At 38.2% G+C, this 17,045-nt stretch overlaps 2 protein-coding genes across 4 annotated transcripts in view; one reads left to right on the forward strand and one right to left on the reverse strand.

The window, feature by feature from the left end:
* The window catches only part of LOC136871927 (TBC1 domain family member 31), a 392,653-nt gene extending 386,202 nt beyond the window's left edge, over positions 1 to 6,451 (reverse strand). For all 3 annotated transcript variants that reach the window (XM_068227257.1, XM_067145659.2, XM_067145660.2), the window contains exon 1: positions 6,309 to 6,451. The gene's annotated coding sequence lies outside the window, so the exon portion shown is untranslated. The remainder of the gene's footprint in view (positions 1 to 6,308) is intronic.
* A 165-nt stretch (positions 6,452 to 6,616) lies between these two features.
* Positions 6,617 to 17,045, forward strand: part of shrb (charged multivesicular body protein shrub) — a 44,608-nt gene continuing 34,179 nt past the window's right edge. The window contains exon 1 of the mRNA XM_067145661.2: positions 6,617 to 7,042. Coding sequence (XP_067001762.1) covers positions 6,862 to 7,042 — 181 coding nt within the window. The 5' untranslated portion in view covers positions 6,617 to 6,861. The remainder of the gene's footprint in view (positions 7,043 to 17,045) is intronic.

Consider the following 17,045-nt stretch of genomic DNA (forward strand, 5'->3'; position numbering starts at 1 on the left):
CAAAGGCTTTTTCCAGATCAGAGTAAACTAAATACAGAGGCTGCTGTTGCTCTCTGCATTTTTCCTGGAGTTGTCTAGCACAAAAGATCATATCTGTTGTGCCTCTGGAGGTTCGGAAACCACATTGAGACTCGGGCAAAATCCTCTCTGAGATAACTTGGAGCCAGTTAATAGAATTCTTGCAAGAATTTTACTTGCAACTGACAAAAGCGATATACCATGGTAGTTCCCACATACATTACGATTGCCTTTCTTGAAGATAGTGATGATGGTAGCATTCTTCAAGTCGTTAGGTACTTCTCGAGTTTCCCACATCAAGAGGATGAGTGTGAAAAGTCTAGTCTTCAAGGGCATACCTTAATTTTGTATCAGTTCCAGAGGGATGTTACCAGGACCATTTCTCGGTTTTAGTTGATTGAGTACTTTGGTGAAGTCTCTGTATGTGGGTGGAACTGCCATCCATGGTTGTTGGGGCTGCTGAGGGACATTACAAAGGAAGTCTTCAGCAACATTGGAGGTATGATTTAGTAGCGCAGAGAAATGTTCCTTCCAACGCTCTATAATTTCTAATTGCTAATCTTAACATAATGTATGGTATGTACAGTAGTAAAATAAAGCCAGATTTTGGTTTATTAGAGGTGAATAGCCTTCTGCTTGATGAGTGTATTCGTAACTGCTAAGGTGAAATATAATATTAAAGAAAAAGATGTATGATTGCAGTGCACTGAGTGCATTAACACAAGGATGCATGTAGATGATGTCTCCATACCCGGATTGACCCCTTTAGTGCTGTAGGGGTGACGGTGTGGATGACTTTTTGTTGATTGAATCTGTCGCAGAATACCAATATAAATGGTCCGTTATTGGACTTTATAAATTTTCCAGTTAACTCATTCCTGATTGCCAGCGTTTCACCCCCGTGTGCTAGATTGGGCTCGTTAGTTGGTATCTAGTACACCTACCAAGATGCATGGCTAGTGCATACCGTGGAGGCCACTACGTAGGCTACTTGAAGCCACCGGCAGTGTCAATGCACTATGAGAGACTTTGTCTCACTACCAAAAATTGATACCTAATGTCCAATAACGGACCATTTATATTGGTATTATAAATTTACTCATTCGGGACAAATTGGAAAATTTATAATGTCCAATAACGGACCATTTATATTGGTATTATAAATCTACTCATTTGGGACAAATATTTCAGATTCCCTATGGGAATCAACATCTATATCATCTGTCGCAGAAGTCAACAAAGACAAAATTTGCTCCTGACTCTAACCCCAAGTCCCACAACTCCAACATTTTTTGGGTGGTATTTATTAAGATAGGAAGGGATACATGAATTGTACATACTCTCCTTTTCTTTTTCTACTGGTTGTGTCGATTACACACCCACATTTTTGTTTGTTTTTCTTTAAGGCGATGATGTCTATTCGATGAGACAGATGAAAAAATATTCCATTCATCAAGAAATAGCAATAGGCTAACAAGACAGAATATAAACTCCATTATCCTGCATTAATTTTCTCCTCATTCCATTTTTTTCTTGCTAGTAGTTTAACGTCGCATTAATGCATAAAAGTTTTCAGCAATGGTATGATGGGAAAGGGCCAAGATTGGGAAGGTAATGGCCGCGGCCTTAATTAAGACACAGCCCCAGTGTTTGCCTGTTGTGAAAACAGGAAACCACGGAAAACCATCTTCAGGACTGCCAACGGTGAGATTTTAACCACCATCCCCCAAATACAAACTCACAACTGTGTTTGAGTCATCAGTCCATAGACTGGTTTGACGCAGCACTCCATGCCACCCTATCCTGTGCTAACCTTTTCATTTCTACATAACTATTGCATCCTACATCTGCTCTGATCTGTTTGTCATATTCATACCTTGGTCTACCCCTACTGTTCTTACCACCTACACTTCCTTCTAAAACCAACTGAACAAGTCCTTAAGATGTGTCCTATCATTCTATCTCTTCTTCTCGTCAAATTTAGCCAAACCGATCTCCTCTCACCAATTCAATTCAGTATCTCTTCATTCGTGATTCGATCTATCCATCTCACCTTCAGCATTTTCTGTAACACCACATTTCAAAAGCTTCTATTCTCTTTCTTTCTGAGCTAGTTATCGTCCATGCTTCACTTCCATACAATGCCACGCTCCACACAAAAGTCTTCAAAAACATCTTTCTAATTCCGATATCAATGTTTGAAGTGAGCAAATTTCTTTTCTTAAGAAAGCTCTTCCTTGCTTGTGCTAGTCTGCATTTTATGTCCTCCTTACTTCTGCCATCGTTAGTTATTTTACTACCCAAGTAACAATATTCATCTATTTCCTTTAAGACTTTGTTTCCTAATCTAATATTTCCTACATTACCTGCCTTCGTTCGACTGCACTCCATTACTTTTGTTTTCGACTTATTTATTTTCATCTTGTAGTCCTTGCCTAAGACTTCATCCATACCATTCAGCAACTTCTTGAGATCTTCTGCAGTCTCAGATAAAATAACAATATCATCGGCAAATCTCAAGGTTTTGATTTCCTCCCCTTGGACTGTGATTCCCTTTCCAAATTTCTCTTTGATTTCCTTTACTGCCTGTTCTATGTAAACATTGAAAAGGAGAGGGGACAAACTGCAGCCTTGCCTCACTCCTTTCTGGATTGCTGCTTCTTTTTCAAAGCCCTCGATTCTTATCACTGCAGACTGATTTTTATACAGGTTGTAGATAATTCTTCATTCTCGGTATCTGATCCCTATCATCTTCAGAATCATAAGTAGCTTGTTCCAATCAACATTATCGAATGCCTTTTCTAGATCTACGAATGCCATGTACGTGGGCTTGTCCTTCTTGATTCGATCCTCTAAGATCAGACGTAAAGTCAGGATTGCTTCACGTGTTCCTACATTTCTTCTGAAGCCAAATTGATCTTCTCCCAACTCAGCTTCAACTTGTTTTTCCATTCTTCTGTAAATAATACGTGTTAAAATTTTGCAGGCATGAGATACTAAACTAATGGTGCGGTAGTTTTCACACCTGTCAGCACCAGCTTTCTTGGGAATAGGTATAACAACATTCTGCCGAAAATCAGATGGGACTTCTCCTGTCTCATATATCCTGCACACTAAATGAAATAACCTTACCATGCTGGTTTCTACTAAGGCAGTCAGTAATTCAGAGGGAATATCATCAATTCCAGGTGCCTTGTTCCTATTTAGGTCACTCACAGCTCTGTCAAACTCTGACCTCAAAATTGGGTCTCCCATTTCATCAGCATCAACATCATCTTCATGTTCCAGAACCAAATTATCTAGATCGTTACCTTGATACAACTGTTGGATATGTTCCTGCCATCTTTTGGCTTTGTCTTCTTTCCCTAGAACTGGCTTTCCATCTGAGCTCTTAATATTCATGCACCTAGATTTCCTTTCTCCAAAGGTTTCCTTGATTTTCCTGTATGCAGCATCTACCTTTCCCAGGACCATACAGCCTTCGACATCCTTGCACTTCTCCTTCAGCCATTCTTCCTTAGCTATCTTGCACTTTCTATCCACTTCATTCTTTAATCGCCTGTATTCTTTTCTGCCCTCTTCATTTCTAGCATTCTTGTATTTTCGTTGTTCATCAATCAGGTCTAGTATCTCCTGAGTTATCCACTGATTCTTAGTTGATCTTTTCTTCCTTCCTAACATTTCTTCAGCAGCCCTACTGACTTCATTTTTCATGACTCTCCACTCTCCCTCTATTGTGTTTCCTTCAGCCTTTTCATTTAGTCCTTGTGCAACATGTTCCTTGAAACAATCCCTCACACTCTTTTCTTTCAACTTGTCTAGATCCCATCTTTTTGCATTCTTTCCTTTCTTCAATTTCTTCAACTTCAGATGGCATTTCATGACCAACAAGTTGTGGTTAGAGTCCACGTCTGCTTCTGGGAAAGTTTTGCAATCCAACACCTGGTTTCTGAATCTCTGCCTAATCATAATGAAGTCTATTTGATACCTTCCAGTGTCTCCAGGTCTCGTCCACGTATACAGCCGTCGTTTGTGGTGTTTGAACCAAGTATTGGCAAGGACTAAATTATGATCAGTGCAGAATTCAACCAGCCGACTTCCTCTTTCGTTCCTTTGTCTCAATCCAAATTCTCCTACTGCACTACCTTCTCTTCCTTGGCCTACCACTGCATTCCAGTCTCCCATCACAATTAGATTCTCGTCACCTTTTACATATTGTATTAAATCTTCTATCTCCTCATATATTCTTTCAATTTCTTCATCATCCGCTGAACTAGTAGGCATATAGACCTGTACTATTGTGGTGGGCATTGGTTTGGTGTCTATCTTGACGACAATAATTCTTTCACTATGCTGGTCGTAGTAGCTTATCCGCTGCCCTATTTTCTTATTCATTATTAAACCAACTCCTGCATTTCCCCTGTTTGATTTCGTGTTGATAATTCGGTAGTCGCCTGACCAAAAATCCTGTTCTTCCTGCCAACGTACTTCACTTATACCAACTACATCTAACTTTAGCCTATCCATCTCCCTTTTCAGATTCTCTAACCTACCACAGCGATTCAAACTTCTAACATTCCACGCTCCGACTCGCAGAATGTCAGTATCCATCTTCCTGATGATCGCCCCCTCTCGTGTAGTCCCCACCCGGAGATCCGAATGGGGGACTAGTTTACCTCCGGAATATTTTACCCGGGAGGAAGCCATCATCAGTACATCATTCATACAGAGAGAGCTTCATGTCCTCGGGAGGTAGTTACGGCTGTAGTTTCCCGTTGCTTTCAGCTGTGTAGCAGTATCAACACAGCTAAGCCATGTTGAGTATTATTACAAGGCTGTATCAGTCAATCATCTAGACTGCCGCCCTTGCAACTACCGAAAGGCTGCTACCCCCCTTTCGATGAACCATTCGTTAGTCTGGTCTCTCAACAGATACCCATGCGATATGGTTGCACCTGCGGCTCGGCTATCTGCATCACTGGGACACGCAAGCCTCCCCACCGCGGCAAGGTCACATGCGACACTAAATGCATGGCCAACTTACTTGGTCTTCTCCTTCCAATCATTATCAATTTAACTCTTTTGCAGAAATTGGATAGGGGCTCTAAACAAAGGTGCATTTTAAAGCTATATAGGCCTAAGTTCGTTAGGGTACTGTTAATTACAAAAAAAAAACTGTGGAAGTTAACAATACCATATTTAATTGGATAATCTCTTTGGTATAACTGCTGTGAAGCTAGATATTTTGTTAGAAGCAGGCCACTTCAAAATATTTCAGCATTATTAGAACAGTTTATTTATTAGAATTATTTATTAGTTTAGTTATTAGAACAGTTATGGTTTACTTCTCAATTTTCCAGCAGTCTCTCTCATTCTACACAGTATAAACCAGAGACTGTCGTGTCTCAAATTCTGGGCAGTTATGGAAATGGCGTATGGCTTTTAGTGCCGGGAGTGTCCGAGGTCATGTTCAGCTCGCCAGGAGCAGGTCTTCTGGTTTGACATCCGCAGGCGACCTGCACGTCGTGATGAAGACACACTTACACCCAGCCCCCGTGCCAGTGGAATTAACCAATAATGGTTAAATTTCTCGACCCTGCCGGGAATCGATCCCGGGACCCCTGTGACCAAAGGCCAGTATGCTAACCATTTACCATGGAGCCGGACTGAGCAGAGATATCATAAATCAAAACAATATTGGTATGTAATTCATTGGAAGTCTTTACAGGAACAGATTGTTCAAGTTACACATTACATTGAATTTCAAGACTTCCAAAGCTTTGCACCTTACACTCTGGCGAAAACCCAAAATAAGCCTAAGTGACTTCCAAGACCCTTGTGAATAATTAGGGTAGGCTGAAGATATTTTACTCATTTTTTTTAAAATTATGCTATTAACTTAATTTCTTTTTAAATTCAACCTCAAATCTTGCAACAGTCAGTCACAGAGCATTTTGAATTCGAACCCACAAGGAATAAACCAGTCTTAAACCAAAGTCACCGTGGAGAGAGGCTACCAACGAAATAACTGAGCCATCACCCCACAGTCCACACGAGGGGTATTTATTTATCCCTGAGAAGGCCTAAGCCTTGAACGAGTGCCGAGATACTCTTTGGATTAACAAACTTGTAACTAAAATTATTTAATTTCTCATCAATAAGTTGGTTTTGCCAAATAATAAATATCGTATCAAAACATTAAATATAGTAAAACACACATGCATTGAAAAGATATGTAGGCCTATTCTGAATGTAGAAAAATAAGAACACGAAAAGAAAGCACAACTAACCGAAGAAATCCTCCTCTTCCTTATAATTGTATCTTCCAAAGAACATTCTGTAAATTAGGACTTGATATTAAATTAAAGAATTATAAATCTATCTTGAAATTGGCGGCACATTCCACTACTGACTCAGTTAACGGATGACACCATCTGCGAGCATGAAATCTTACCACGTGATAATGCGTCTGTCAAATGACAACATCAAAGAAATTATAGCTTGTAGTTTTGTTTTTTCCACCTTGTTTAAAGAGATTTAGCCATTTAAAATCCTTATTTTATTCACTTCGGCTCTATCGTACTATGGATTGTGTACCGTGTTAATGATAGCGTTTGAAAACACAATATATTTAATAATTATTTGACATTTCTTATAGATTGTCTTTGACTGTGCAGCTGTTAACATTGCTCGTTTCGCTCGTCGTCGGTCTGTCTGACATACTGCAAGGTTATCAATGGTGAATCGTGTGAATTTTCTACCTTAAGGGACGTGCCTGATTCAGCCTTTTTGTATACTGAATAAGACTAATTGTTACTTACTACACTCGCGAAACTATTCAACATGAGTTTTCTTAGTAAAGTGTTCGGTGGCAAGAAGGAAGAAAAAGCCCCTTCGACTGGGGAAGCTATTCAAAAGTTGAGAGAAACCGAGGAAATGCTCATTAAAAAGCAAGACTTTTTAGAGAAGAAAATTGAACAAGAAATCGGTATAGCCCGTAAAAATGGAACAAAAAATAAGAGAGGTATTATTTTTTTCTTAAGTGGTAACTTGATAACATAACCTATTTTAGTGATGGGTTTAAATAAGTTAGTTGCACTTTTCTTTTAACTCTACATTGAACGATATTGACTTTCATTTATTGTTTAGCCTTATACAAGCATTCCTCATCCTTATGAAGGCTATATCATGTAATAGGGATATTTACCATTTACATTAAAGTGGGTTATAGCCTAAGAATTATAAAATCACTATTTACAACTGATTCTGAAAGGTCAGTAGCAACTGTCAGCCAAAGTCTAATTAGAGTTTCAATCAATATGAATGGTTATTTTTAATTCCCCAGTAGAAATCTTTGCACTTCTAACTTGTTCTTTCATTTATAGCTATCCCTATCTAAAATATTTGACTTCTTGCTTATCGAATAGGCCTACAGACCTTTCGGTGCACTCATTGTATGTATTGATCCGTCAAAATTATTCTAACAACCCTTCAGAATACATGGTATCTTTTATGAAATGACCTTGCTGTGTACACAGCAAAGCTTCACACTATTACAGATTCTGTATGAAAAGAAGAGGAATATTCCTATATAATTCTACGCCACAGAAGCTATGACATCTAATGAATGGAAAAGCACTAACTGTGAATTGAGGCATACAATCACCCGTTTTGCGGTACATGGATTTCACTTCAAGCTGTGTACAAATATAAAACTCCACGACCCAACCTCAGATTGCAAGTATAAATGGTGTGGGGGACAGTGTAACAGATAATCATGCTCTATTGTGTAATAAAAGGACTATATCAATAAGGCAACTTTGTAGTGAGTAATAGTAGAATTGCATTAATATGTATCATGCACATTGTGCGCTTTCTATTTAATAAATAATACATGGTATCTTTTGATATTTTACCATGTGAAGGAAAGAAATTGCAGGGAAACATTGTTTTCCTAAGAAAACACAACTAGCCAACCAACCAAAAGAAATAGTCAGTATCCAGAAAATTACTGTTGCTATCATTGTTATTATTATTATTATTATTATTATTATTATTATTAAAGCAATGTGGTTTAATATCCCTTCAATTAAATGCCTTAAGAGGTGTTGGAGCTACTAAATTTAGCTGTATAGAACGGTTTGGCCTGCAGCAATTTAGGTCGTTGCACCATCACATCCTTTAAAGTCTTCTGGTAATTAATGTTTATAATGTTACCTCCCAAAGACAATTTTCATCATTTGACTGCAGATTATTACATTTTTTCCATTCAACAAAATCTCTACTTACGTGAAGTACTGCCAGGCTTAAGCTAAATGATAATGCACAACTGGTTAGATCATAACTACAATTGTTGAATAACTCAGAAACTTGATTAAATCAAATCAAATCAAAATCTCTTTATTTGCAAATGAGGTGTCTACCTCGGTGGCAAATGGTACACTAAAATACATTATTGTCAAGCACTAAATTTTAAATTAACAGGAGACAAAGAAAATTTTCCTAGAATACAATATTATACAATTTACGCTAAAAATTTTTTCAATTAAACACACACATCATCCTTAATAAATTTATATTGTTTACAAAATTCTACTTATAATATCTTACAAACATAGTCAACTCATATACAGTACGGTATGTGAAATTACTTCTAATAATACTATACAACTGGTATAAGATTAACATTGAATTTATTTACATATTTATATTTTACCCATTTTGGAACCTAAGTAGCATAACGACCTGCTGCATCTTAACCAGAGCCCCTTTTGCCACCACTTTTCAGAGTTCCTGAAGGGCCTTCACAGCTACCGTAGCAGTCCCAGGGCCCTCGAAGTCCCCACTGTACTTCACCACTACAGGCAGTCCCCTACTTGGGCTGTCCAAACTCCTTAGACCAGGGGATGGAATTAATTTAATCACACACATTTTTTAAAATTTTATTTACAATAACCTGCACTGGTCGAATGCCCTCTAACATTTAATTTATTATCTTTATTGTTTATTCTCTTCTTGAATATCTGTACAGATTTTGGAAAAGGATCAAACACTACCCCTGGTAAACTGTTCCACTCCTTCACGCCCTTTCCAATGAAAGAAAATTTACCCCACTCGCTTCTGCTAAAATTCCTTCTAATTTTGTACTTGTGGTCAGTTCTACCAATATAATTATTTTCCAACTGAAGCCTCTCACGGATATCTCTCCATGCTTCTTCTCCTGTATAGGCTCTATATAATCCTATAAGTCTAGTTTTCTCCCTTCTCTTACTTAAAGTTTCCCACCCAAGTTCCTTTAACATTTCTGATACACTACTCTTTCTCCTGAAATCTCCTGTTACAAACCTTGCTGCTTTCCTCTGCACACCATCTAGTTCTTTTATTAGGTATTCTTGGTGAGGATCCCAAACACTGTTTGCATATTCCAATAATGGACGAACCATACTTAAGTAACTTTTCTCTTTTAATTCTTTGTTGCATCCTTTAAGTAGCCTCATTATGACATGTAACGATCTGTATGCTTTCCCAACAATGTCATCAACATGACCCTTCCAGTGCAAATTACTTTCAAATCTCACACCTAAGTATTTGCACTTGCCATCTTTTGGGATAACTACCTCATCCGAAGTATATTCAAATTCAGTTTTAAAACTCCTGTTTGTAAATGTTGTAACAGTTGATTTGCCTCCATTAATCTTCATATTATTTTCTTCAACCCATTCTTGGATACTCTCAAGGTCCCTTTATAATTCTGAACAATCCTCAGTGTTATTTATTTCCCTATAAACAATTGTCATCTGCATACAATCTTATTTTCGATGTTATATTGTTCCCTAAATCATTTGCATATATTAAGAAAAGTAACGGACCGATTATACTACCCTGTGCAGTTCCCTTCCAAACTTTCTCTTCCTGTGATATATTATTTCCTACTTTGACTTTTTGAACCCTTGAATTTAGAAATGTTCTTATCCAACGTGTAACCCTTACGTCCAATCCTATTCCCTCCAATTTATTTAATAATATTCCATGTTCCACTCTATCAAAGGCTTTGGAAAGATCTATGGCTATGCAATCTAACTGGCCTCCTGAATCTAACTGATCTGATATGTCCTGCTGAAATCCCACCAGTTGTGCCTTGCAAGAAAATTTCTTTCTAAATCCATACTGGCTCCTCATGAACAAATTTTTATCATCACATATCCCTCTGATGTACTTTGCTATTAAACTCTCCAGTATTTTACAAACTATACTGGTCAGGCTGATTGGTCTGTAGTTCTCTGGTTTCCTTATATCACCCTTTCCTTTATAAATTGGTATTATTATAGATTCCTTCCATTCCTTTGGTATTACACTATTATTTATGACATAGTCAAAGAGAAACTTTAAATAAGGCACTATATACCACCCCATTGTCTTTAATACCTCCCCAGTAATTTGATCACTTCCTGCTGCTTTTCCTTGCTGAAGCAGTTGGATTTCTCTGAAAATATCTTCATTTGTTAATGAGAAGCTTCTTTTAACCCTGTGTGTCTCTCCCTCTCTGTTACGGTTTCCAAGTCCTGACAATCTTCTACTGAATCTCTGAATTCCCTACTAAAGAGTATCTGTTAAATAGTGTTCACCCCCTTCTCCCGCCATTGTAGGAATTTGGAATCCTTTTCCTTTTTGATTCCTAATATATGAATACAGCTTTTTCCATTTCCCTTTGTGGTCATTACCCTCTTGAAGAATGCCATTCATATAATTCTCTTTTGCTTCCTTTTTCACTCTATTCAGTTCCCTCATTAGCTGTTTTCTAGTTTCTCTATTCTCCCTACCTTTGATTTTCCTGTTTACTATTCTACATTTTCTGTTTAATTTTCTTATTTCTTATCTAAGAAACTCTAATTAACAGTTGAAGAAGGTCTAATAGACTGTAAAATCTTCTAACACCAGAGAGTTATAAATGAAAGAACGCTTATAAGCATCAGCCGCATGTGCTCCATGCTGCAAGCAATGAATGCATTAAGAAGCAGATCTGAATTGATCATTTGAATGACCCTCTTGTTTGTTTCTTTACATCACATCAAAGTTCATTGGAACAGAGTTTGCTGATTGATAGGTGTTTGATTTAAATCATCTTTTTTGAAAGGCATTTTTCTTAACTAATCATTGACATCTGATGAAGTATGTAAGTTTTAGTAAAGCCAACAAGTATTCCATTTTTCTTTTACAGTTCTCAACTGATTCGTTCAGTTCATTTCCTACCTTCTGCCATGAGTCCTGTTTTTTCTTTTTATTAAAATGTTCTGTGTTTTGGGGCTTCCATACCACGTCCCTCTTCTTGTACTCATTGATTAGCTTTATCACCCACTCCATACTCCATTACAAATTACACTGTTAAAATTTGAATGAAGGTTCCACCTATTCAATACTAAATATATGTTGTGGAAGATATTAGTTTACAACGTGCTATTTATTCATGATACCGGTTTCGACACGTAAGAGTGTCATCTTCAGCCTAAAATTGCAAACTGGGCGAGTAACATATTATATTATGATTAACCCTCGAAGTGGCGGTCATTTAGCCTGTAATGGCAGCGATATTTTACCGGTGTTGCAGACTCTTAGTATAAATTGTGTTAAAAATCGTTGACTTGTTATATATAAATAAACAGCACACCCTTTTATCCTCAAAAGTACAAGGAATAAGATGATGGTGATACTAAAGCTGTTATTTATCATCCACAAAGTGTAGGACCAAAAATATGTTGAATTTGTTTATATTATTTATTTTTGCAAAAGTTTTGCTATATATAAAATGTTTATATTTAGGTAAATTTAAAAAATGACATATACAAAAGAAGCACCAGTTCATAGTAAATAGGTGCGTACCAGTACATAGTTTATAATACTGTTCTTAGCTGGAAAAATTATACAACAATGTATACAACAATTGTATGCTACCACTTGTACATTTCACTCAGAGTCACTTGGGTGGGTCTTTTTTTTACTCCATGATTGTGAGGCCTCCAGAAGTGCACTAGTTTATAACACCCGTGGTGAATACCACCATTACATCCTCGACACCAGAATGTAGACTTCTTCTCCTTCTTCTTCTTTACTTTCAAGCACACAACACATAGGCGATTGTTATTCTGTGGCAATATTTCGAGAGCATGAGAGGGGCCTCCTGCATGACCTGTTGGCTTCACAACTGGAATTGGAAACTGTTCATCTTGCAATCCCCTAACTATAGCGATCATGAAGTCTCGTCTTGCTAAAGGCTTATCAGTGTTCTTTATGTACAGGATGTATGTGTCAAATAATGTCATATCTAGAAGATTTGAAGAAAACTGCTTCCAGTACCTTCTAGTGGGTCTGGAACAAGTGGCATGGAAAATGCACTTACCTTTATTATCTACACCTCCCATGAAGGTATTGTACTTATGAATCAGTAGTGGTTTTAACCCCTCATTTCCCTCAGTGTAACATCCCGATGTGAGACAATAAACTGGTTTCCTTGTTTTCGTCTCTTTATAAGCAACCAGTAGAACGTCACCTTGCCTAAAGCAAACGATTTGCCTAGGTTCAAGTTTTGCACCTAAAACAATCTGAGACAGTCCCTTTGAAGATTTATTCACTGTTCCTGTGAGGAAATGATTCAGTATTGCTGAGATGAGTGCATATCAACACTTCAGATTGATATCAGAAGGAAAACTGGCGACTAAATATAGCTGGCTCAGCTGAGACATTCGTGCGGCCGGCCGCTGAGTATGTAGCAGCTAGCATAAGACAGCGGAATTATGACGCTACTTTGGCAACGATTTACACTAGATTAGTGTAAGATGTTATTATACAAACTATTTCATGATTATGGCCGAACATTTCTCCTTCAATTGATTCGTAATTAGCACATTTCGATGAATAATAATAAGATTATCGAAATAAAATAAAGAGCATGTCAAAACGCCTGATATCAGGCGCTTGCCACTTGGAGGGTTAACAATATACGTACAATATGATACAAAATACATATAACAACAATTTCACACTTAAAAAGGAAAGGTAGATGAAATATATGGTGGTGTTTTGCGATGCATTACAGGCGTAATAGTCTCTTGTGGTTGTGAAACTGTTGGTGTTACACATTCAGTATTGGGTTGATGATACGTGAGGTTAGAATCTTGATGTACATATTAAAATGTTGAAGTGAGATTAAAGTTTACTTCTCTGTTCATATCGGTAGAGATATAGGTCGAAGTCCATTAGTTATATGATTAACAAGGTCTTAACCGGCACATAATAAGCGGTGGATTGAATATGGTCCTAGTTGGACTAAAATTGTCTCAGTTCAATGTGGATAGTGAAGCCTAAAAAAAAAAAAAAAGAAAACTGATTAGATGAATAAATTACTTAAAATGGGGCAAGACAAATTCGTGGCCATGTGTGAAGGGCGAAACGCTGGCAACCAGGAATGAGTTAACTGCAAAATTTATAATGTCCAATAACGGACCATTACATTGGTATTATAAAACTGGATTATGCGGATGATCTGTCTTCTTGCAGAATGTTTTCGGGACGTGGAAATCAAACTGAATTATTTAAAAATAGAAGCTAAAGATGTAGGCTTAAAGATTAATAACAAAAAGACTAAGGAAATGCGCATAAACCATCGTAACAATGTAGCTTGACTCTAGATGGAATGGATATAGAATGGGTAGAGAAATTTTGCTACTTAGGAAGCATGATAAGCCAGGATGGAGGTGCTGTTAGAGATGTGGTGAATCGTATAAAGCCAAAGGAGCTTTTGCACAGTTACGACCAATATGGAGATCCCCTCACATTTGTATAAAAACGAAGCTAAGATAATTCAACTCAAATGTTAAATCTATGTTACTGTATGGAAGTGAGACCTGGAAAGTGACCAAAGACATTACCACAAGGTTACAGACTTATAAATCGGTGTTTGAGGTACATTATGAGAATATGGTGGCCAAAGACCATCTCAAACAAAGACCTTTGGGAGGCCATAAGTCAAAGTCCCATAAAGGAACAGATAATGAGAAGAATATTGAGATAGATTGGGCACACCCTGAGAAGACCACAAGAAAGTATCACAAAGCAGGCATTGAGTTGGAATCCACAAAGCAGTCGCAGGCAAGGCAGACAGAGGATTACCTGGAAGAGAACCATAGACAGAGAGATTGCTAGACTTAACAAGACATGGAGGGAGGTGAAAGCATTGGCGGCAGATAGAAGAAGCTGGAGAAATTTTGTCGAGGCCCTGTGTTCCACCTGGAATTAAAGGAAATAAGTCAGTCGGTCCCTTGCTAGGATAATGATACCACTAGAAATTAATTAGCTTTAGAATAGTTAAAAGTGTGTTTCTTTTAAAAAGATACATTATTTTACTGTTGAAAAGGGTGGACTGTTCTCAAATTGATTTAAGCCTTTCTAGATTATTGCCAAAATCTTTCTACAAGATCTTCTTGGATTTAACAGTTTGTTTCACTGTTTCTTTCATCTATGTACAATTCCCTGTCTGAATCAGTCCTTGTTTGGAACCATTTTGATATACCTTTGTTTTACATTTACAAACTGCTCCTACTTCATCATTCCACCAAGAAGTTTGCTTTTGATAATCTTGTCGTAGCTATGACATCCTAACTGTTGTAGAACCTTCAATTATTATGTTTAATATATTGTAATAGTCATAGCGTCCACCATGTCAACTGGCAGCGGGCCCGGCCCGGCACTGTATAGACCCACCCCTTACGCTTCAACTGTGCCAATCACTTGCAACACTCAAGTGGTAGGCCAGCCCCACTCGCTTCCGCTCGCAGTCCCGTAGCAGAGGAGTGTGGAAATGACTCCACGATTAATCTGGAGTGTTCCATCTCGCGATGTTCCTGGATCCATCCAGCATCCGGACGATTCTAGAAGGGCCAGTGGAGGTATATAAGAGAGGAATGACCTGCCTGCAGTCAGTGAGAGTTAGACTGAGTTAGAAGTTGGTGTGGTTCAGTCGTGAGCGACTGCAGTGTAGTGAAGTATGTGAACTGCCATGATTATCGGACTAGTGTGCTACAGTGCGGACTGTCGGCGAAGGAGAGAATGTGTAGCCGTGCGACGCGGGACCTTGTGTGTGAGTGTAAAACTGTGTAGTGTGAGAACAAGTGAAAAACGAAGGGAGAGAGAGCGCCTGAACTGAGTGTGTGTTATGAGCAAAAGTTGTGTGTAGTTTAGTGCCTAGCTAATAAATCTTAGTATTGAAGCTACCAGTCTAATGTTAATTGATCATACTACCCGCCAACTCGTTACAATATTTTAATTATATTTTATTAAATGCTAAATGATCTTTTATTAAATGCTAAATATGACTAATACATGGGTTCCCTGTAAATATGTATTATAAATTTGTATAACCTCAAATACATATTGTGTATAAGTTTAACCTAAAAATATATATAGTCGAAAGCTGTAGAAAACTATAATGTTCGTATATTAGGTGTATTCTGCCATAATTTGGTACATATGAAGGGTTCTGGAAACTTACTGTAAGGTTTATTATCCAGATACATGTAGAGACATTAGAAATGTTGGAGAGATTTCCATGTGTATTGGTAAACAGCAATCAGAAGTTCGAGCTGGATCCATTACCAAAGTACTCCATTCGACTAGCTGGTCAATCGATGTTTCGAATGTGTTCCATTTAGAATGTTGTAAGAACCCTTCCAGAAATTTATAATTCTAGACGGTTGATCAAACAGTATATACGAGGCGTGTTTTTTAAGTAAGGTCTGTTTGAAAATAAGTACACAACGAAAGGTTATTTCAAAAAAGTGAATTTATTTTCAGAAAGTACATACTTCACTCTATTTTTTTGACATAGTTGCCAAGTTTGTTCAAATACTTATCATACCTCGTAACCAATTTTAAAATACCCTCTTCATAGAAACTTGCCGCCTGCTCCGATAACCAAGAGTTCACTGCCATTTTCACGTCGTCATAATCATTGTAATGGTTGCCACTGAGGCGATGTTTGAGGTGGAGGAACAGATGGTAATCGCTCGGCACAAGATCAGGACTGGAGGGTGGGTGGTCTAAAACTTCCCAGCCAAAACTGTCCAATAAATCACAGGTCTGACTTGCAGTGTGAGGTCTTGCATTGTCATGGAGAAGGACAATTCCCTTTGTCAGAATGTCGCGTCTTTTGCTTTGAATTGCTCTGCGTAGCTTTCTCAGGGTTTGGCAGTATGCTTCTGCATTGATAGTGGTTCCTCGTTGCATGAAGGCGACCAGCAAAACACTATGTCTATCCCAAAACACCGACGCCATGATTTTGCGCTGGGACAGAGTCTATTTGGCCTTCACCTTTACAGGCGAGTGTGTGTCTCCATTCCATGCTCTGTTGCTTCGATTCGGGCGTGATATGCGAAACCCCTTGTTTCGTCTCCATTTACGATCTGACTCTAGAAGCCGTCACCTTCGTCATAACGAGTCAAGAACTTCATCGCACACTCAAGTCTTTGGTTTTTGTGGTCCTCTGTTAGGAGTTTCGGGACCCAACGGGAGCACAGGTTCCTAAACTTTAGGTGTTCAGAAACAATGTTGTAAAGCACTGATCTCGACATGTCAGGAAATTTGTTTGAGAGACCTGTTATTGTGAAGCGCCTGTTCTCACGAATCTTCGCTTCAACTGAAGCCATCAAATCGTCTGTAATCAAAGAAGGGCGACCGGAGCAGTCCTCATCATGGATGTTGTCATGGCCATTATTGAATTGTCGTACCCACTTACACACTTTGCTTTCACTCATAACAGTATCACCGTACACTTCGCAAATCTGTCGATGAATTTCTGCAGCAGACAGGTTCCTTGCTGACAAAGACCGTATCACTGACCGAACCTCACACACGGCAGGCGAGTTGATAGTCTTAAACATTTTGAAAGCACAGAACAGAACCGTACAGGTTAGCTACAGAGCTGAAACTGAGCACAGTTGTTCCCGAGGCATGACGGTACACAACGCATGTGCTCGTTG

This window comes from Anabrus simplex, chromosome 4 (assembly GCF_040414725.1).
Source record: "Anabrus simplex isolate iqAnaSimp1 chromosome 4, ASM4041472v1, whole genome shotgun sequence".
NCBI lineage: Eukaryota > Metazoa > Arthropoda > Insecta > Orthoptera > Tettigoniidae > Anabrus > Anabrus simplex.